This window comes from Oncorhynchus clarkii, chromosome 30 (genome assembly GCF_045791955.1).
Source record: "Oncorhynchus clarkii lewisi isolate Uvic-CL-2024 chromosome 30, UVic_Ocla_1.0, whole genome shotgun sequence".
NCBI classification, from domain to species: Eukaryota; Metazoa; Chordata; class Actinopteri; order Salmoniformes; family Salmonidae; genus Oncorhynchus; species Oncorhynchus clarkii.
Window position 1 is genome coordinate 40,461,280 of NC_092176.1, and position 21,913 is coordinate 40,483,192.

General features: G+C 45.1%; 1 protein-coding gene across 1 annotated transcript in view; it reads left to right on the forward strand.

The window, feature by feature from the left end:
* LOC139389984 (anthrax toxin receptor 2-like) overlaps positions 1-21,913 on the forward strand; it is a 131,832-nt gene that overhangs the window by 18,850 nt on the left and 91,069 nt on the right. Inside the window, exons 5-9 of the mRNA XM_071137051.1 lie at positions 2,259-2,363; positions 2,624-2,773; positions 13,403-13,463; positions 15,810-15,905; positions 18,038-18,107. Coding sequence (XP_070993152.1) covers positions 2,259-2,363; positions 2,624-2,773; positions 13,403-13,463; positions 15,810-15,905; positions 18,038-18,107 — 482 coding nt within the window. The remainder of the gene's footprint in view (positions 1-2,258; positions 2,364-2,623; positions 2,774-13,402; positions 13,464-15,809; positions 15,906-18,037; positions 18,108-21,913) is intronic.

A 21,913-nucleotide genomic window follows, 5' to 3' on the forward strand; every position in this document is an offset into this window, starting at 1 on the left:
GCTAGGCATTGGTGTGTTTTATCAGTTTGGCACTGAGCCCTGTTTAGATGGGGAGCAATTCAGATGCCTCCGAGTGATCTAAATAAACACTTCTAACTCCAAATGTCCCAAATGGCACCCTATTCCCTATATAGTGCACTACTTTAGACCAGAGTGAAAGGAGATACCTAGTCAGAGTTACACTACTGAATCAGAGTGGTGCTGGGGACTTCCTTAATCGCCGTCCGCGTTATCAGCGCCCGGGGAACAGTTGTTGTTGGGGATTAACTGCCTTGATCAAGGGCTGAATGGCAGATTTTTCTACCTTGACGGCTGTGGGATTCAAACCAGCGGCCTTTCGGTTGCTGGCCCCCAACACTCTTAACCGCTATAAAGTGCAGTATAAAGGGAATATTAAACGGTTAGGTCTGAATTTCTATTCTGCAGACATACTGTACAGGGTTGGGGTCAATTCCATTTAAATGATAGTCAATTGATTCAGGAAATGAGCTTAAAATCTAAGTCCAATTTTCCTTTATTCAACTGGGCAAGTCAGTGAGAATCCGGTAACGGGATCGATATGACAACAGCCAGTGAAAGTGCAGGGCGCCAAATTCAAAACAACAACAATCCCATAATTACAATTCCTCAAACATAGAAGTATTTTACACCATTTTTAAAGATACACTTCTTGTTAATCCCTCCACAGTGTCCGATTTCAAAAAGGCTTTACAGCGAAACCAAACCAAACGATTATGTTAGGTCAGAGCCAAGTCACAGAAAAACACAGCCATTTTTCCAGCCAAAGAGAGGAGTCACAAAAAGCAGAAATATCACTAACCTTTGATGATCTTCATCAGATGACACTCATAGCACTTCATGTTACACAATACAGTATGTTTTGTTCGATAAAGTTCATATTTGTATTTCATAAAATCTCAGTTTACATTGGCGCATTACGTTCAGTAGTTCCAAAACATCAGGTGATTTTGCAGAGAGCCACATCAATTTACAGAAATACTCAAAATAAACATTGATAAAAGATACGACTATTATGCATGGAATTATAGAAATACTTCTCCTTAATGCAACCGCTTTAGATTTCAAAACTTTACGGAAAAAGCACACCATGCTATAATCTGAGTACAGCGCTCAGAGACCAAAACAACCCAAACGGATATCCGCCATGTTGTGTAGTCAACAGAAGTCAGAAATAGCATTATAAATATTCACTTTGATGATCTTCATCAGAATGCACTCCCAGGAGTCCCAGTTCCGCAATACATGTTTGTTTTGTTCGATAATGTCCATCATTTATGTCCAAATACCTCCTTTTGTTAGCGCATTCAGTTCACAAATCCAAATTCATGACGCGCGATCACTATTAGCAGACGACAAGTCAAAAAGTTCCGTTACAGTCCGTAGAAACATGTCAAACGATGTATAGAATCAATCTTTAGGATGTTTTTAAAATAAATCTTCAATATTGTTCCAACCGGAGAATTCCTTTGTCTGTAGAAATGCATTCTCTCACGTGAACGAGCGTGGCCAGCTCGCTGCTCTCTGGCAGACCTCTGACTCATTCCCCTCTTATTCGCTCCCACTTCACAGTAGAATCCTCAAACAGGGTTCTAAAGACTGTTGACATCTAGTGGAATATGACCAATATCCCACTGTATCTTCGATAGGCAATGAGTTGAAAAACTACAAACCTCAAATGTCCCGCTTCCTGGTTGGATTTTTTATCAGGTTTTTGCCTGCCATATGAGTTCTGTTATACTCACAGACATTATTCGAACAGTTTTAGAAACTTCAGAGTGTTTTCTATCCAAATATACTAATAATATGCATATCTTAGCTTCTGGGACTGAGTAGCAGGCAGTTTACTCTGGGCACCTTATTCATCCAAGCTACTCAATACTTCCCCCAGCCATAAGAAGTTAAGAACAGATTCTTATTTACAATGACGGCCTAGGAACAGTGTGTTAACTGCCTTGCTCAGGGGCAGAACATCAGATTTTTACCTTGTCAGCTCAGGGATTTGATCTAGCAACCTTTCAGGTTATTGGCTCAACGCTCTAACCACTAGACGACCTGCCGCCCCTTTGAAAGCATGGAGCATTGAGGAAAACTGATATCAGAGTTGGAATTTCTGGTAACTTCCTGGCTAAATTGACTGATTTTTAAATTAAATTGACCTCATCCCTGTACAGTTTGTTCTTATTCATTCATAATCCCATATCTCTGTTTATTCATACCTCTTGTGTTTGAACCTAAAGGCAAACAATCAAATCAAATCCCAAACCACCAAGTCCTCCAGCATCATCATAGCTCTGACAGACGGAAAGCTAGAGGTCTTCATACATCAATTAACAGTTGAAGAGGTGAGCTTGATTTTATTCAAAAAACTCCGTTTACATTTTCACGTTTGTTAGTTCAAGATAAAAAAAAAATTCCAGACACACTGATTAAACATGGCGTTGGACTAAAAACCAATGCTCAATGGAGAATCTTAATTTAAATGCTTTTTAGTCCATGACTCAACATAATCTGGATTTGAGAAACTGGCCATTAATATCCAAATGTAGAGTGTTACTTATTGTTTTAAAGTTAAAGTTATTCATATTTCTTCTCTAAAATGCAGGCCAACATTGCGAGGACCTACGGAGCTCGAGTGTACTGTGTTGGTATCAAGGACTTTGACGAGCAACAGCTAGCCGAGGTGGCTGACACCAAAGATCAAGTGTTCCCTGTCAAAGATGGCTTCCATGCACTCAAAGGCATAGTAAATTCAGTAAGTTTGCATTGTTTTGTTTATTTATTTGTTCATTTATTCGCTAGAAATGTACAATAAGGGTTCTGATTCAAAGTAATTTATGTTCAAGTTATTTGGTAACCATTTTTAATGGAAGTAACTTTTCCTTGAAGAGACAGACGTTCAAATTGAGGTGCATGGAAAGAGCCATGAGCACGTGCATGAGAAAGAGCCATGAGCTTGTTCCTCCAACATGGCCGTGTCTCCTCAGTACTGTGCCTGTTTCCTCCAACATGGCCGTGTCTCCTCAGTACTGTGTCTGTTTCCTCCAACATGGTCGTGTCTCCTCAGTACTGTGTCTGTTTCCTCCAACATGGCCGTGTCTCCTCAGTACTGTGTCTGTTTCCTCCAACATGGTCGTGTCTCCTCAGTACTGTGTCTGTTTCCTCCAACATGGTCGTGTCTCCTCAGTACTGTGTCTGTTTCCTCCAACATGGCCGTGTCTCCTCAGTACTGTGTCTGTTTCCTCCAACATGGTCGTGTCTCCTCAGTACTGTGTCTGTTTCCTCCAACATGGCCGTGTCTACTCAGTACTGTGTCTGTTTCCTCCAACATGGTCGTGTCTACTCAGTACAGTGTCTGTTTCCTGCAACATGGTCGTGTCTCCTCAGTACTGTGTCTGTTTCCTCCAACATGGTCGTGTCTCCTCAGTACTGTGTCTGTTTCCTCCAACATGGTCGTGTCTCCTCAGTACTGTGCCTGTTTCCTCCAACATGGTCGTGTCTCCTCAGTACTGTGTCTGTTTCCTCCAACATGGTCGTGTCTCCTCAGTACTGTGTCTGTTTCCTCCAACATGGCCGTGTCTCCTCAGTACTGTGTCTGTTTCCTCCAACATGGTTGTCTCCTCAGTACTGTGTCTGTTTCCTCCAACATGGTTGTCTCCTCAGTACTGTGTCTGTTTCCTCCAACATGGTTGTCTCCTCAGTACTGAGTCTGTTTCCTCCAACATGGCCGTGTCTCCTCAGTACTGTGTCTGTTTCCTCCAACATGGTCGTGTCTCCTCAGTACTGTGTCTGTTTCCTCCAACATGGTCGTGTCTCCTCAGTACTGTGTCTGTTTCCTCCAACATGGTCGTGTCTCCTCAGTACTGTGTCTGTTTCCTCCAACATGGTCGTGTCTCCTCAGTACTGTGTCTGTTTCCTCCAACATGGCCGTGTCTCCTCAGTACTGTGTCTGTTTCCTCCAACATGGTCGTGTCTCCTCAGTACTGTGTCTGTTTCCTCCAACATGGCCGTGTCTCCTCAGTACTGTGTCTGTTTCCTCCAACATGGTCGTGTCTCCTCAGTACTGTGTCTGTTTCCTCCAACATGGTTGTCTCCTCAGTACTGTGTCTGTTTCCTCCAACATGGTCGTGTCTCCTCAGTACTGTGTCTGTTTCCTCCAACATGGTCGTGTCTCCTCAGTACTGTGTCTGTTTCCTCCAACATGGTCGTGTCTCCTCAGTACTGTGTCTGTTTCCTCCAACATGGCCGTGTCTCCTCAGTACTGTGTCTGTTTCCTCCAACATGGTTGTCTCCTCAGTACTGTGTCTGTTTCCTCCAACATGGTCGTGTCTCCTCAGTACTGTGTCTGTTTCCTCCAACATGGCCGTGTCTACTCAGTACTGTGTCTGTTTCCTCCAACATGGTCGTGTCTCCTCAGTACTGTGTCTGTTTCCTCCAACATGGCCGTGTCTCCTCAGTACTGTGTCTGTTTCCTCCAACATGGTTGTCTCCTCAGTACTGTGTCTGTTTCCTCCAACATGGTCGTGTCTCCTCAGTACTGTGTCTGTTTCCTCCAACATGGTTGTCTCCTCAGTACTGTGTCTGTTTCCTCCAACATGGCCGTGTCTCCTCAGTACTGTGTCTGTTTCCTCCAACATGGCCGTGTCTCCTCAGTACTGTGTCTGTTTCCTCCAACATGGTCGTGTCTCCTCAGTACTGTGTCTGTTTCCTCCAACATGGTCGTGTCTCCTCAGTACTGTGTCTGTTTCCTCCAACATGGTTGTCTGTTTCCTCCAACATGGCCGTGTCTCCTCAGTACTGTGTCTGTTTCCTCCAACATGGTCGTGTCTCCTCAGTACTGTGTCTGTTTCCTCCAACATGGTCGTGTCTCCTCAGTACTGTGTCTGTTTCCTCCAACATGGCCGTGTCTCCTCAGTACTGTGTCTGTTTCCTCCAACATGGTCGTGTCTCCTCAGTACTGTGTCTGTTTCCTCCAACATGGTTGTCTCCTCAGTACTGTGTCTGTTTCCTCCAACATGGTTGTGTCTCCTCAGTACTGTGTCTGTTTCCTCCAACATGGCCGTGTCTCCTCAGTACTGTGTCTGTTTCCTCCAACATGGTCGTGTCTCCTCAGTACTGTGTCTGTTTCCTCCAACATGGTTGTCTCCTCAGTACTGTGTCTGTTTCCTCCAACATGGTCGTGTCTCCTCAGTACTGTGTCTGTTTCCTCCAACATGGTCGTGTCTCCTCAGTACTGTCTGTTTCCTCCAACATGGTCGTGTCTCCTCAGTACTGTGTCTGTTTCCTCCAACATGGCCCTGTCTCCTCAGTACTGTCTGTTTCCTCCAACATGGTCGTGTCTCCTCAGTACTGTGTCTGTTTCCTCCAACATGGCCGTGTCTACTCAGTACTTTGTCTGTTTCCTCCAACATGGCCGTGTCTACTCAGTACTGTGTCTGTTTCCTCCAACATGGTTGTCTCCTCAGTACTGTGTCTGTTTCCTCCAACATGGTCGTGTCTCCTCAGTACTGTGTCTGTTTCCTCCAACATGGTCGTGTCTCCTCAGTACTGTGTCTGTTTCCTCCAACATGGCCATGTCTCCTCAGTACTGTGTCTGTTTCCTCCAACATGGTCGTGTCTCCTCAGTACTGTGTCTGTTTCCTCCAACATGGTCGTGTCTCCTCAGTACTGTGTCTGTTTCCTCCAACATGGTCGTGTCTCCTCAGTACTGTGTCTGTTTCCTCCAACATGGTCGTGTCTCCTCAGTACTGTGTCTGTTTCCTCCAACATGGTCGTGTCTCCTCAGTACTGTGTCTGTTTCCTCCAACATGGTTGTCTCCTCAGTACTGTGTCTGTTTCCTCCAACATGGTTGTCTCCTCAGTACTGTGTCTGTTTCCTCCAACATGGTCGTGTCTCCTCAGTACTGTGTCTGTTTCCTCCAACATGGTTGTCTCCTCAGTACTGTGTCTGTTTCCTCCAACATGGCCGTGTCTCCTCAGTACTGTGTCTGTTTCCTCCAACATGGTTGTCTCCTCAGTACTGTGTCTGTTTCCTCCAACATGGTTGTCTCCTCAGTACTGTGTCTGTTTCCTCCAACATGGCCGTGTCTCCTCAGTACTGTGTCTGTTTCCTCCAACATGGTCGTGTCTCCTCAGTACTGTGTCTGTTTCCTCCAACATGGTCGTGTCTCCTCAGTACTGTGTCTGTTTCCTCCAACATGGTCGTGTCTACTCAGTACTGTGTCTGTTTCCTCCAACATGGTCGTGTCTCCTCAGTACTGTGTCTGTTTCCTCCAACATGGTCGTGTCTCCTCAGTACTGTGTCTGTTTCCTCCAACATGGTCGTGTCTCCTCAGTACTGTCTGTTTCCTCCAACATGGTTGTCTCCTCAGTACTGTGTCTGTTTCCTCCAACATGGTCGTGTCTACTCAGTACTGTGTCTGTTTCCTCCAACATGGCCGTGTCTCCTCAGTACTGTGTCTGTTTCCTCCAACATGGCCGTGTCTACTCAGTACTGTGTCTGTTTCCTCCAACATGGTCGTGTCTCCTCAGTACTGTCTGTTTCCTCCAACATGGTTGTCTCCTCAGTACTGTGTCTGTTTCCTCCAACATGGCCGTGTCTACTCAGTACTGTGTCTGTTTCCTCCAACATGGTCGTGTCTCCTCAGTACTGTCTGTTTCCTCCAACATGGTTGTCTCCTCAGTACTGTGTCTGTTTCCTCCAACATGGCCGTGTCTACTCAGTACTGTGTCTGTTTCCTCCAACATGGTCGTGTCTCCTCAGTACTGTGTCTGTTTCCTCCAACATGGTCGTGTCTCCTCAGTACTGTGTCTGTTTCCTCCAACATGGCCATGTCTCCTCAGTACTGTGTCTGTTTCCTCCAACATGGTCGTGTCTCCTCAGTACTGTGTCTGTTTCCTCCAACATGGTCGTGTCTCCTCAGTACTGTGTCTGTTTCCTCCAACATGGTCGTGTCTCCTCAGTACTGTGTCTGTTTCCTCCAACATGGTCGTGTCTCCTCAGTACTGTGTCTGTTTCCTCCAACATGGTCGTGTCTCCTCAGTACTGTGTCTGTTTCCTCCAACATGGTTGTCTCCTCAGTACTGTGTCTGTTTCCTCCAACATGGTTGTCTCCTCAGTACTGTGTCTGTTTCCTCCAACATGGTCGTGTCTCCTCAGTACTGTGTCTGTTTCCTCCAACATGGTTGTCTCCTCAGTACTGTGTCTGTTTCCTCCAACATGGCCGTGTCTCCTCAGTACTGTGTCTGTTTCCTCCAACATGGTTGTCTCCTCAGTACTGTGTCTGTTTCCTCCAACATGGTTGTCTCCTCAGTACTGTGTCTGTTTCCTCCAACATGGCCGTGTCTCCTCAGTACTGTGCCTGTTTCCTCCAACATGGTCGTGTCTCCTCAGTACTGTGTCTGTTTCCTCCAACATGGTCGTGTCTCCTCAGTACTGTGTCTGTTTCCTCCAACATGGTCGTGTCTACTTAGTACTGTGTCTGTTTCCTCCAACATGGTCGTGTCTCCTCAGTACTGTGTCTGTTTCCTCCAACATGGTCGTGTCTCCTCAGTACTGTGTCTGTTTCCTCCAACATGGTCGTGTCTCCTCAGTACTGTCTGTTTCCTCCAACATGGTTGTCTCCTCAGTACTGTGTCTGTTTCCTCCAACATGGTCGTGTCTACTCAGTACTGTGTCTGTTTCCTCCAACATGGCCGTGTCTCCTCAGTACTGTGTCTGTTTCCTCCAACATGGCCGTGTCTACTCAGTACTGTGTCTGTTTCCTCCAACATGGTCGTGTCTCCTCAGTACTGTCTGTTTCCTCCAACATGGTTGTCTCCTCAGTACTGTGTCTGTTTCCTCCAACATGGTCGTGTCTACTCAGTACTGTGTCTGTTTCCTCCAACATGGCCGTGTCTCCTCAGTACTGTGTCTGTTTCCTGCAACATGGTCGTGGAACAGCCTGACAGTTTAACAGTTAGTCATTGGCCTCACGGTGACACTAGTCATACTTCTCAGAGAAACAAAATATTCAGCCACTATTGAAGGACGGTAGTGGGCAGGACATTCTCCCATGCAACTCCTCCTAGCCGCAGAGCTGCAAAGCATTGATCAGCTGAAAGATTGTTTCGAGTCCAAAATGAAACACAGAGCATTCTCTCCGGTGATATGTAATATTGGACGCTGCTGTACGAGCAGGCCTCGTTGCTCCTCACTCGGATTTCTAGGATTTGAGATCATCTGTGCAGCTTTCAGCTTTCTTTCCGTGGTGACTTCACGACAAATGTTCCAGACAAGTCAGAGCCACTTCTCATCGTTTTGTTTTCCATGAAGCGTTTTCATGAGCAGTTTTGAAAGCCCGACTAGTAGTGACTTCACATACTAAATGAGGACATGAAGTACTGTACAAACACTGTTAGTTCAACCCAATGTTTTGATTGTTGACTGTAGTGTAATAAGGACTTTTTTTTTTTTTTAAGTTGTATTTGTCACATGCACAAGTACATTAAAATGCTCATGAAGCCCTTCTTTACAGCAACATTAAATATCAAAATAGTATGACAAAAAAAACTGGAGAAATAAGAAATAAGATCGGAAGAGAAAGTCAGCTATATACAGGGTCAGCTATATACAGGGTCAGCTATATACAGGGTCAGCTATATACAGGATCAGCTATATACAGGGTCAGCTATATCAAGGTCAGCTATATACAAGGTCAGCTATAGTTGAAGTCGGAAGTTTACATACACCTTAGCCAAATACATTTAAACTCAGTTTTTCACAATTCTTGACATTTAATCCGAGTAAAAATTCCCTGTCTTAGGTCAGTTAGGATCAACACTTTATTTTAAGAAAGTGAAATGTCAGAATAACAGAATAACAGTAGAGAGAATTATATTATTTCTTTCATCACTTTCCCAGTGGGTCAGAAGTTTACATACACTCAATTAGCATTTGGTAGCATTGCCTTTAAATTGTTTAACTTCGATCAAAGTTTTGGGTAGCCTTCCACAAGCTTCCCACAATAAGTTGGGTGAGTTTTGGTCCATTCCTCCTGACAGAGCTGGTGTAACTGAGTCAGGTTTGTAGGCCTCCTTGCTCGCACACGCTTTTTCAGTTCTGCCCACACATTTTCTATAGGATTGAGGTCAGGACTTTGTGAAGGCCACTACAATACCTTGACTTTGTTGTCCTTAAGCCGTTTTGCCACAACTTTGGAAGTATGCTTGGGGTCATTGTCTATTTGGAAGACCCATTTACGACCAAGCTTTAACTTCCTGACTGATGTCTTGAGATGTTGCTTCAATATATCCACATAATGTTCCTCTCTCATGATGCCATCTATTTTGTGAAGTGCACCAAATATAACGATGGTCATTATGGCCAAACAGTTCTATTTTTGTGTCATCAGACCAGAGGACATTTCTCCAAAAAGTACGATCTTTGTCCCCATATGCAGTTGCAAACCATAGTCTGGCTTTTTTATGTCAGTTTTGGAGCAGTGGCCTCTTCCTTGCTGAGTGGCCTTTCAGGTTATGTTGATATAGGACTTGTTTTACTGTGGATATAGATACTTTTGTACCTGTTTCCTCCAGCATCTTCACAGGGTCCTTTGCTGTTGTTCTGGGATTGATTTGCACTTTTCTCACCAAAGTACGTTCATCTCTAGGAGACAGAACGCGTCTCCTTCCTGAGCGGTATGACGGCTGCGTGGTCCCATGATGTTTATACTTGCATAATATTGTTTGTACAGATGAACGTGGCATTTGGAAATGGCTCCAAAGGATGTACCAGACTTGTTTTTTTTCTGTGGTCTTGGCTGATTTCTTTATATTTTCCCATAATGTGACTCAAATGATGTCAATTAGCCTATCAGAGTCTTCTTAAGCCACAAAATCATTTTCTGGAATTTTCCAAGCTGTTTAAAGACACACTCAACTAAGTGTATGTAAACTTCTGACCCACTGGAATTGTGATACATTGAATTATAGGTGAAATAATCTGTCTGTAAACAATTGTTGTAAAAATGACTTGTGTCATGCAGAAAGTAGATGTCCTAACCGACTTGCCAAAACTATAGTTTGTTAACAATAAATTTGTGGAGTGGTTGAAAAAATAGTTTTAATGACTCCAACCTAAGTGTATGTAAACTAGTTTTAATGACTCCAACCTAAGTGTAGGTAAACTAGTTTTAATGACTCCAACCTAAGTGTATGTAAACTAGTTTTAATGACTCCAACCTAAGTGTAGGTAAACTAGTTTTAATGACTCCAACCTAAGTGTATGTAAACTAGTTTTAATGACTCCAACCTAAGTGTATGTAAACTAGTTTTAATGACTCCAACCTAAGTGTATGTAAACTAGTTTTAATGACTCCAACCTAAGTGTATGTAAACTAGTTTTAATGACTCCAACCTAAGTGTATGTAAACTAGTTTTAATGACTCCAACCTAAGTGTATGTAAACTAGTTTTAATGACTCCAACCTAAGTGTATGTAAACTAGTTTTAATGACTCCAACCTAAGTGTCGGTAAACTTCCCACTTCAACTGTACACAGTACATTTGGAAAGTGTTCAGACCCCTTGACCTTTTTCCACATTTTGTTACGTTACAGCCTTCTTCTAAAATTGATAACATACTTTTTTACCTCATCAATCTACACAAAATACCCCATAATGACATCATAATACCCCATAATGACATCATAATACCCTATAATGACAAAATCAAAACAGAAATCCTCATTTACATAGGTATTCAGACCCTTTGCTATGAGACTCAACATTGAGCTCAGGTGTATCCTGTTTCCATTGATCATCCTAGAGATATATACATGTAAACGGGGCTGAATACTTATGGTAATATACTAGTGGTAATATATACATGTAAACGGGGCTGAATAATTATGGTAATATACTAGTGGTAATATATACATGTAAACAGGAGTACTTGTGACCAGTAACAGGATAAATAGATAGATACTAATATATACATGTTAACAGTAGTAATAGTGACCAGGAACATAATAAATAGATAGATATTAATGGTAATTAATAATCACTAATCAACAGTGTAATGGAGTGAACCATCTCATCAGTAATCATGAGAATCCAAAGACCATCAATAACCTACAGATTTTGAGACAAACGCATGCAGTATTAATCCATGGAACGCCTTGATTGGCCAGTGAGTGACCAAGCCCTCTCGTCAAAACCCACAACCCTCTTTCAGGCCACCGCCAGCCATTGCGCTCATAATAACCGCTGTGAAAAATAGCAAAAAACTATTTGTAGACGCACCCCGCTGGACATACAGCGCTACCGCCAGCGATGAGATTCACCATGAAGTTAGTTTGGTTCATACACAACATACAGTAATCATATGGGGCGGCAGGGTAGCCTAGTGGTTCGAGCGTTGGACTAGTAACCGGAAGGTTGCAAGTTTAAACCCCCGAGCTGACAAGGTACACATCTGGCGTTCTGCCCCTGAACAGGCAGTTAACCCACTGTTCCTAGGCCGTCATTGAAAATATGAATTTGTTCTAAACTGACTTGCCTAGTTAAATAAAGGTAAAAAAATAAATATGATATGAGCCTGATGACTGATGGGGCTCTACACATCTCAACCTCTATTCACTTAAAGGTACGATCTGGGAATCTGTACAATGGTCGTTTTTTAAATTCATGATGACTGACTGCCAGTCTGTTTATCTAGAGGACTGTGTGAATCTACCAGAGGTTTATATTTCCCCACATCCGGTTTCTGCATAACAAATTCAGGTGGCGGGGCTGCCATATTTCTGAAATACAAAATCCCAGATTGTACCTTTTTTAAAAGTTCCAAATCAGACTGTCATATTTAATAACGCCCTGGTAACTGCTCTCTCCACTTCAGATTGACGTTTCCGTGGCGACGTCCATGAGGGGTCCAAGTGCCATATATTTGCCGTTAATATGCTCCTACCGATTTGTGTACCGGTGGATTTGCATAGTTTGCCCTTTGTTGATTTATTGGCGTAGTAGGAGATAATGCGATGGCATGACAGTCGGCTCACATAGAAGGCCTTTTTATAGGATAATGCCGCCTCAGGGTTTTAAATAGAACGGAGGAATGGGATGGTCTGGTATAATTTCCCCATAAAGGTTTTACATAGCTCCCTCATCTCTCTGTCGCCCCCGTTCTCCCCCCACATAGCTCCCTCATCTCTCTGTCGCCCCCGTTCTCCCCCCACATAGCTCCCTCATCTCTCTGTCGCCCCCGTTCTCCCCCCACATAGCTCCCTCATCTCTCTGTCGCCCCCGTTCTCCCCCCACATAGCTCCCTCATCTCTCTGTCGCCCCCGTTCTCCCCCCACATAGCTCCCTCATCTCTCTGTCTCCCCCGTTCTCCCCCCACATAGCTCCCTCATCTCTCTGTCGCCCCCGTTCTCCCCCCACATAGCTCCCTCATCTCTCTGTCTCCCCCGTTCTCCCCCCACATAGCTCCATCATCTCTCTGTCTCCCCCACTTATCCCACATAGCTCCCTCATCTCTCTGTCTCCCCCACTCATCCCACATAGCTCCCTCATCTCTCTGTCGCCCCCACTCATCCCCCACACAGCTCTCTCTGTCGCCCCCGTTCTCCCCCCACATAGCGCCCTCTCTCTCCCCCACTCATCCCCCGCACAGCTCTCTCTTTCTTCTCCTCTCTCCCCCACATAGCTTCTCCTCTCTTCTCCTCTCTTCTCCTCTCTCCCCCAACATAGCTCCCCCTCTCTTCTCCTCTCCCCCACATAGCTTCTCCTCTCTTCTCCTTTCTCCCCCACATAGCTTCTCCTCTCCCCCCCCTCTCTTCTCCTCTCTCCCCCACATAGCTTCTCCTCTCTTCTCCTCTCTCCCCCACATAGCTTCTCCTCTCTTCTCCTCTCTCCCCCATAGCTTCTCCTCTCTCCCCCATAGCTTCTCCTCTCTTCTCCTCTCCCCCACATAGCTCCCCTTCCCTTCTCCTCTCTCCCCCTCCATTCTCCTCTCCCCCCCACATAGCTTCTCCTCTCTTCCCCTCCCTTCTCCTCTCTTCCCCTCTCTTCCCCTCCCTTCTCCTCTCTCTCCCACATAGCTTCCCCTCTCTTCTCCTCTCTCCTCCTTTACGTAGCTCTCTCTTTCTTCTCCTCTCTCCCCCACATAGCTCCCCCTCTCTTCTCCTCTCTCCCCGTCTAAAGCAGTCGGTTCAGCAGATCGAACAGGAGACATTTCTAAGGTGTTACAGTCTAATCTGTCCTCCACAAGTCGACACCGTCTGATAACAACTGTGATATATCTATTATGCATCTGAGTAATGCTGCCGTATCCAGTGTGTGTGTGTGTGTGTGTGTGTGTGTATGTGTGTGTGTGACTAATGTTGTCATATCCATTCCGTTCTGCAGATATTAAAGCAGTCCTGTACAGAGATCCTGACAGTAGAGCCGTCCAGTGTCTGCATTAACCGTGAGTGGTGGATTGTGGTTGGTGTGTGGTTGTGTGTCTTTGTGTGTGTGGTTGTGTGTCTTTGTGTGTATAGTTGTTGGTGTGTGGTTGTGTGTCTTTGTGTGTATAGTTGTTGTTGTGTGTGTATAGTTTTGGTGTGTGTGTATAGTTGTTGTTGTGTGTATATAGTTGTTGTTGGTGTGTGTATAGTTGTTGTTGGTGTGTATATAGTTGTTATTGGTGTGTATATAGTTGTTGTTGGTGTGTATATAGTTGTTATTGGTGTGTATATAGTTGTTGGTGTGTATATAGTTGTTATTGGTGTGTATATAGTTGTTGGTGTGTATATAGTTGTTGTTGTGTGTATATAGTTGTTGGTGTGTGTATAGTTGTTGTTGGTGTGTATATAGTTGTTGGTGTGTATATAGTTGTTGGTGTGTATATAGTTGTTGGTGTGTATATAGTTGTTATTGGTGTGTATATAGTTGTTGGTGTGTATATAGTTGTTATTGGTGTGTATATAGTTGTTGTTGGTGTGTATATAGTTGTTGGTGTGTGTGTAGTTTTTCCCACCAGGTTGGAAGGGATATTCTGTTTCTGTGTGTGTACAGATGTAAGATCTTAATTTTAGCCAGTTTGCTACAGCAGGATAATATTTGAATGTATTTCCCTTTATTTAACTACTCAGTTAAGAACAAATTCTTATTTACAATGACGGCCTACCCCGGCCAAACCCTCCCCTAACCCAGACGATGCTGGGCCAAACCCTCCCCTAACCCAGACGATGCTGGGCCAAACCCTCCCCTAACCCAGACGATGCTGGGCCAAACCCTCCCCTAACCCAGACGATGCTGGGCCAAACCCTCCCCTAACCCAGACGATGCTGGGCCAAACCCTGCCCTAACCCAGACGATGCTGGGCCAAACCCTTCCCTAACCCAGACGATTCTGGGCCAAACCCTCCCCTAACCCAGACGATGCTGGGCCAAACCCTCCCCTAACCCAGATGATGCTGGGACAAACCCTCCCCTAACCCAGACGATGATGGGCCAAACCCTCCCCTAACCCAGACGATGCTGGGCCAAACCCTCCCCTAACCCAGATGATGCTGGGCAAAACCCTCCCCTAACCCAGACGATGCTGGGACAAACCCTCCCCTAACCCAGACGATGCTGGGACAAAACCTTCCCCTAACCCAGATGATGCTGGGCCAAACCCTCCCCTAACCCAGACGATGCTGGGACAAACCCTCCCCTAACCCAGACGATGCTGGGCCAAACCCTCCCCTAACCCAGACGATGCTGGGCCAAACCCTCCCCTAACCCAGACGATGCTGGGCCAAACTTTCCCCTAACCCAGATGATGCTGGGCCAAACCCTCCCCTAACCCAGACGATGCTGGGCCAAACCCTCCCCTAACCCAGACGATGCTGGGACAAACCCTCCCCTAGCCCAGACGATGCTGGGCCAAACCCTCCCCTAACCCAGACGATGCTGGGCCAAACCCTCCCCTAACCCAGACGATTCTGGGCCAAACCCTCCCCTAACCCAGACGATGCTGGGCCAAACCCTCCCCTAACCCAGACGATTCTGAGCCAAACCCTCCCCTAACCCAGACGATGCTGGGCCAAACCCTCCCCTAACCCAGACGATGCTGGGACAATTGTGTGCCGCACTATGGGACTCCCGATCACGGCCGCTCAAGGAACCCCTGTTATGTGGATTATCATTCATGGATATTTGTGTGTCTCTGTGTGTGTGTGTGTGTGTGTGTGTGTGTGTGTCTGCGTGTCTGTGTGTGTGCGTGTGTGTGTGTGTGAGCATATCTCCCGCGTCTGTGTGTTCTCCTAGGGCCCCTCTGCTCACTATGTCCTGTGTCTGTGTGTTCTCCTAGGGCCCCTCTGCTCACTATCTCCTGCGTCTGTGTGTTCTCCTAGGGCCCCTCTGCTCACTATCTCCTGCGTCTGTGTGTTCTCCTAGGGCCCCTCTGCTCACTATCTCCTGCGTCTGTGTGTTCTCCTAGGGCCCCTCTGCTCACTATCTCCTGTGTCTGTGTGTTCTCCTAGGGCCCCTCTGCTCACTATCTCCTGCGTCTGTGTGTTCTCCTAGGGCCCCTCTGCTCACTATCTCCTGCGTCTGTGTGTTCTCCTAGGGCCCCTCTGCTCACTATCTCCTGTGTCTGTGTGTTCTCCTAGGGCCCCTCTGCTCACTATCTCCTGTGTCTGTGTGTTCTCCTAGGGCCCCTCTGCTCACTATCTCCTGCGTCTGTGTGTTCTCCTAGGGCCCCTCTGCTCACTATCTCCTGCGTCTGTGTGTTCTCCTAGGGCCCCTCTGCTCATTATCTCCTGTGTCTTGTTTACATAACACAGAGTCGTTTGACATCGTGCTGCGAGGGAACGGCTTCTCCGTGGGACGAGGCAACGACGGGGTTGTCTGTAGCTTCATAGTTGGCACACAGACATACAGTAAGTACAGACACACACACACACGCACACAGACACACACACACACACACACACACACACACACACACACACACACACACACACACACACACACACACACACACACACACACACACACACACAGACACACAGACACACAGACACACAGAGAGAGAGACACACACACACACACACACACACACACACACACACACACACACACACACACACACACACACACACACACACACACACACACACACAGAGAGAGACACACACACACACACACACAAACACACCCACACATATCTTACAGGAGCCATCTTAACATGTCAAGTGAAAGACCCAACAGAATATAGAAGTGTGAATGTTGTAAGGCCTATGTACCTTGGTAATTCAGTTTCTTATTTAAACATGTAGTCTGTTCTGTCAAGCAATACAGTGGCAAGAAAAAGTATGTCAACCGTTTGGAATTACCCGGATTTCTGCATAAATTAGTTGTATCACATTTGTTCTGATCTTTATCATAACAATAGACAATGAATTCCCAAGTTTATAAAGACATTTTGCAGGAGAATGTTAGGCTATCTGTCCGCCAACTGAAGCTCAGCAGAGGTTGGGTGATGCAACAGGACAACGATCCTAAACACAGAAGTAAATCAGCAACAGAATAGCTTCAATTGGCCCAGTCAGAGTCCTGACCTCAACCCGATTGAGATGCTGTGGCATGACCTCAAGAGAACAGTTCACACCAGACCTCCCACTGAAACAGTTTTGTAAAGAGGAATGGTCCAAGATTATTACTGCCAAAGGAGAGTCAACCAGTTATTAAATCCCACTCTACCCCTCTACCCCTTTCCCCACTCTGCCCCTTTCCCCCCTCTACCCCTTTCCCCACTCTACCCCTTTCCCCACTCTGCCCCTTTCCCCCCTCTACCCCTTTCCCCACTCTGCCCTTTTCCCCACTCTGCCCCTTTCCCCACTCTGCCCCTTTCCCCACTCTGCCCCTTTCCCCACTCTACCCCTTTCCCCACTCTACCCCTTTCCCCACTCTGCCCCTTTCCCCACTCTGCCCCTTTCCCCCCTCTACCCCTTTCCCCCCTCTACCCTTTTCCCCACTCTGCCCCTTTCCCCACTCTGCCCCTTTCCCCACTCTGCCCCTTTCCCCACTCTGCCCCTTTCCCCACTCTGCCCCTTTCCCCACTCTACCCCTTTCCCCACTCTGCCCCTTTCCCCACTCTGCCCCTTTCCCCACTCTGCCCCTTTCCCCACTCTGCCCCTTTCCCCACTCTGCCCCTTTCCCCACTCTGCCCTTTTCCCCACTCTGCCCCTTTCCCCACTCTGCCCCTTTCCCCACTCTACCCCTTTCCCACCCTCCCCCTCTCCCCCTCTCTTTCCCTCTTTCCACCACTCTCTCCCACCCTCCCCCTCTCTCTCCCTCTTTCCACCACTCTCTCCCACCCTCCCCCTCTCTCCCCCTCTCTTTCCTTCTTTCCACCACTCTCTCCCACCCTCCCCCTCTCTCCCCCTTTCTCTCCCTCTTTCCACCACTCTCTCCCACCCTCCCCCTCTCTCCCCTCTCTCTCCCTCTTTCCACCACTCTCTCCCACCCTCCCCCTCTCTCCCCCTCTCTTTCCTTCTTTCCACCACTCTCTCCCACCCTCCCCCTCTCTCCCCCTTTCTCTCCCTCTTTCCACCCCCCCCTCTCTCCCCCTCTCTTCCCCTCTCCCCTTTCCTTCTTGTCCCATTTTTCCTCATGACAAATGTCTTGACTACACGACTGTATATTCTGCAAGTCAATTTGGTGTGTGTGTGTGTGTGTGTGAGCCTGAGTGTGGTAGTGTGAGAGTGTGTGTGTGTGTGTGTGAGAGTGTGTGTGTGTGTGTGTGTGTGTGTGTGTGTGTGTGTGTCTGGGTGTGTGTGTGAGCCTGAGTGTGGTAGTGTGAGAGTGTGTGTGTGTGTGTGTATGTGAGAGTGTGTGTGTGTGTATGTGTATGTGTGTGTGTGTGTGTGTGTGTGTGTGTGTGTGTGTGTGTGTGTGTGTGTGTGTGTGTGTGTGTATGTGTATGTGTATGTGTATGTGTATGTGTATGTGTGTGTGTGTGTGTGTGTGAGCCTGAGTGTGGTAAGTCATTCTTGTCTTTATTTTCCAGATCAGAAGCCAAGTGTTGTGCGGAACGATTATCTCCTGTGTCCTGCACCAATGCTCTATGCAGTCGGACAGTAAGTAGCCAATGAGAAGGTGGTTCCATAAGAGACGTGTGTGTGTGTGAACACATCCCCACTGACATTCCAAAACCGTACCGGTGTCTCTATGTCGTTAAATCAAGCCAGCCCTCACATACTTTCCAGAATTTGAAAGCACTTGAGATATGTATATAACTAATGGTCTGACCAATAAACAGAAAGGCACTGCAGAGCTCAAGAACTGAAATTGAGTATGTAGAGATTATTCTTCCCTCACGGTTTTAATCCTCAAACACAACAACACCTTCTACTTATGTCCTCTTTGACTCCTATCTAAAATAGTATGATTGTATTGCAGGGAAATGTGGTCCAGAATATATCAAGATTAGAAACGTTCCATGAGAATTTTTTAATAAAAAAATAAAAAAATGTATAGCAAGTTGATCTACTCACAATCCGACAGTAACATCATCTCATGTAATCCACTCAAATGTCCTGATCCAAAACTGCTGCTGATAACATGTTTTTTACAATTGTCCCTTTGGTATTAAAGTTTTCAATGTAGAATCGACCCTATTTCTCCTTCAGTATAGAGCACACTGGGGCGGCAGGGTAGCCTAGTGGTTAGAGCGTTGGACTAGTAACCGGGCTGACAAGGTACAAATCTGTCGTTCTGCCCCTGAACAGGCAGTTAACCCACTGTTCCTAGGCCGTCATTGAAAATAAGAATTTGTTCTTAACTGACTTGCCTAGTTAAATAAAGGTTAAATAAAAAACTGGGTCAGGGCCCGTATTCACAGAGGCTTAGGGAAGGAGAGCTAAATCTCTGATCAGTTTTGCCTGTTATTTCATGAGGGAAGAACCTGATCCTAGATCAGTACTCATTCTGTGAGACTCTTTGTGAATACATGCCCTGACGGAACCTGAACTCCTCCTGCTCCTGTAAACCGAAGAGTCTTGCTTAATTAACTCTTGGCATGGCCACGGTGACCCATTAAGTAGTTAGCTGTTAGGCCTGGTACAACGGGGCTGGGGCGGGCCAGGGCAGTGGGTAAACACATCTGTTCTGGGGCTTTTAAAGGCTTGTGTGACAGATGCAGCGATTCCCTTCTCCACGCTCTCTTCATTTAAATAATTCACCGTGCTACTGTGACAATCCCCTTTCCTGCCCATCCCTGCCCCCCCCCCCCCCCTGACCACCTGCATCATGGAATCATGGAACGTCTGAAAGTTCTGTCTCCGACTCCGTCCATCTGTCTGCCTCTCTGCTGACTCCGTCGACGGTGATGCTGGGGGGGTGGGGGGGGGGGGGATTGGTTGGTTAGCGTGGACGCTAAGCAGAGGAAAAAGCCTGTATAACGTTGAAGATGGATTATATTGGCCAAGAGTATTGAGCTTTTTGTGGTGCTTTGTGTTCTCTGGTTTAGTCTATAACATGTGGTTTGGTGGTTTGGTCTATAACATGTGGTTTGGTCTATAACATGTGGTTTGGTCTATAACACGTGGTTTAGTCTATAACATGTGGTTTGGTCTATAACATGTGGTTTAGTCTATAACATGTGGTTTAGTCTATAACACGTGGTTTAGTCTATAACATGTGGTTTAGTCTATAACATGTGGTTTGGTGGTTTGGGCTATAACATGTGGTTTTGTCTAACATGTGGTTTGGTGGTTTAGTCTATAACATGTGGTTTAGTCTATAACATGTGGTTTAGTCTATAACATGTGGTTTAGTCTATAACATGTGGTTTAGTCTATAACATGTGGTTTGTCTATAACATGTGGTTTAGTCTATAACATGTGGTTTAGTCTATAACATGTGGTTTAGTCTATAACATGTGGTTTAGTCTATAACATGTGGTTTGGTCTATAACATGTGGTTTGGTCTATAACATGTGGTTTAGTCTATAACATGTGGTTTGGTCTATAACATGTGGTTTGGTCTATAACATGTGGTTTGGTCTATAACATGTGGTTTAGTCTATAACATGTGGTTTAGTCTATAACATGTGGTTTAGTCTATAACATGTGGTTTGGTGGTTTAGTCTATAACATGTGGTTTAGTCTATAACATGTGGTTTAGTCTATAACATGTGGTTTAGTCTATAACATGTGGTTTAGTCTATAACATGTGGTTTAGTCTATAACATGTGGTTTGGTCTATAACATGTGGTTTAGTCTATAACATGTGGTTTGGTCTATAACATGTGGTTTAGTCTATAACATGTGGTTTAGTCTATAACATGTGGTTTAGTCTATAACATGTGGTTTAGTCTATAACATGTGGTTTAGTCTATAACATGTGGTTTGGTCTATAACATGTGGTTTAGTCTATAACATGTGGTTTGGTCTATAACATGTGGTTTAGTCTATAACATGTGGTTTAGTCTATAACATGTGGTTTAGTCTATAACATGTGGTTTAGTCTATAACATGTGGTTTGGTCTATAACATGTGGTTTGGTCTATAACATGTGGTTTAGTCTATAACATGTGGTTTGGTGGTTTAGTCTATAACATGTGGTTTGGTCTATAACATGTGGTTTAGTCTATAACATGTGGTTTAGTCTATAACATGTGGTTTAGTCTATAACATGTGGTTTGGTGGTTTAGTCTATAACATGTGGTTTGGTGGTTTGGTCTATAACATGTGGTTTAGTCTATAACATGTGGTTTGGTCTATAACATGTGGTTTAGTCTATAACATGTGGTTTGGTCTATAACATGTGGTTTAGTCTATAACATGTGGTTTGGTGGTTTAGTCTATAACATGTGGTTTGGTCTATAACCTGTGGTTTGGTCTATAACATGTGGTTTGGTGGTTTAGTCTATAACATGTGGTTTAGTCTATAACATGTGGTTTAGTCTATAACATGTGGTTTAGTCTATAACATGTGGTTTGGTCTATAACATGTGGTTTGGTCTATAACATGTGGTTTAGTCTATAACATGTGGTTTAGTCTATAACATGTGGTTTGGTCTATAACATGTGGTTTGGTGGTTTGGTCTATAACATGTGGTTTGGTCTATAACATGTGGTTTAGTCTATAACATGTGGTTTAGTCTATAACATGTGGTTTGGTCTATAACATGTGGTTTGGTCTATAACATGCGGTTTAGTCTATAACATGTGGTTTGGTCTATAACGTGGTTTGGTCTATAACATGTGGTTTAGTCTATAACATGTGGTTTGGTCTATAACATGTGGTTTAGTCTATAACATGTGGTTTAGTCTATAACATGTGGTTTAGTCTATAACATGTGGTTTAGTCTATAACATGTGGTTTAGTCTATAACATGTGGTTTAGTCTATAACATGTGGTTTGGTGTATAACATGTGGTTTAGTATAACATGTGGTTTGGTCTATAACATGTGGTTTAGTCTATAACATGTGGTTTAGTCTATAACATGTGGTTTAGTCTATAACATGTGGTTTAGTCTATAACATGTGGTTTGGTCTATAACATGTGGTTTAGTCTATAACATGTGGTTTGGTCTATAACATGTGGTTTGGTCTATAACATGTGGTTTAGTCTATAACATGTGGTTTGGTGGTTTGGTCTATAACATGTGGTTTAGTCTAAGGCATGTTGTCCTTATCCGACTATTGTATGTGTGCCTCGTTGGTAGTTAGTAGGTACAGAGTTCAGATTTGGCCTATAGATATGGTCTATAGATATGGTCTATAGATATGGTCTATAGATATGGTCTATAGTATAGATATGGTCTATAGATATGGTCTATAGTATATATATGGCCTATAGATATGGTCTATAGTATATATATGGTCTATAGATATGGTCTATAGTATATATATGGTCTATAGATATGCCTATAGATAT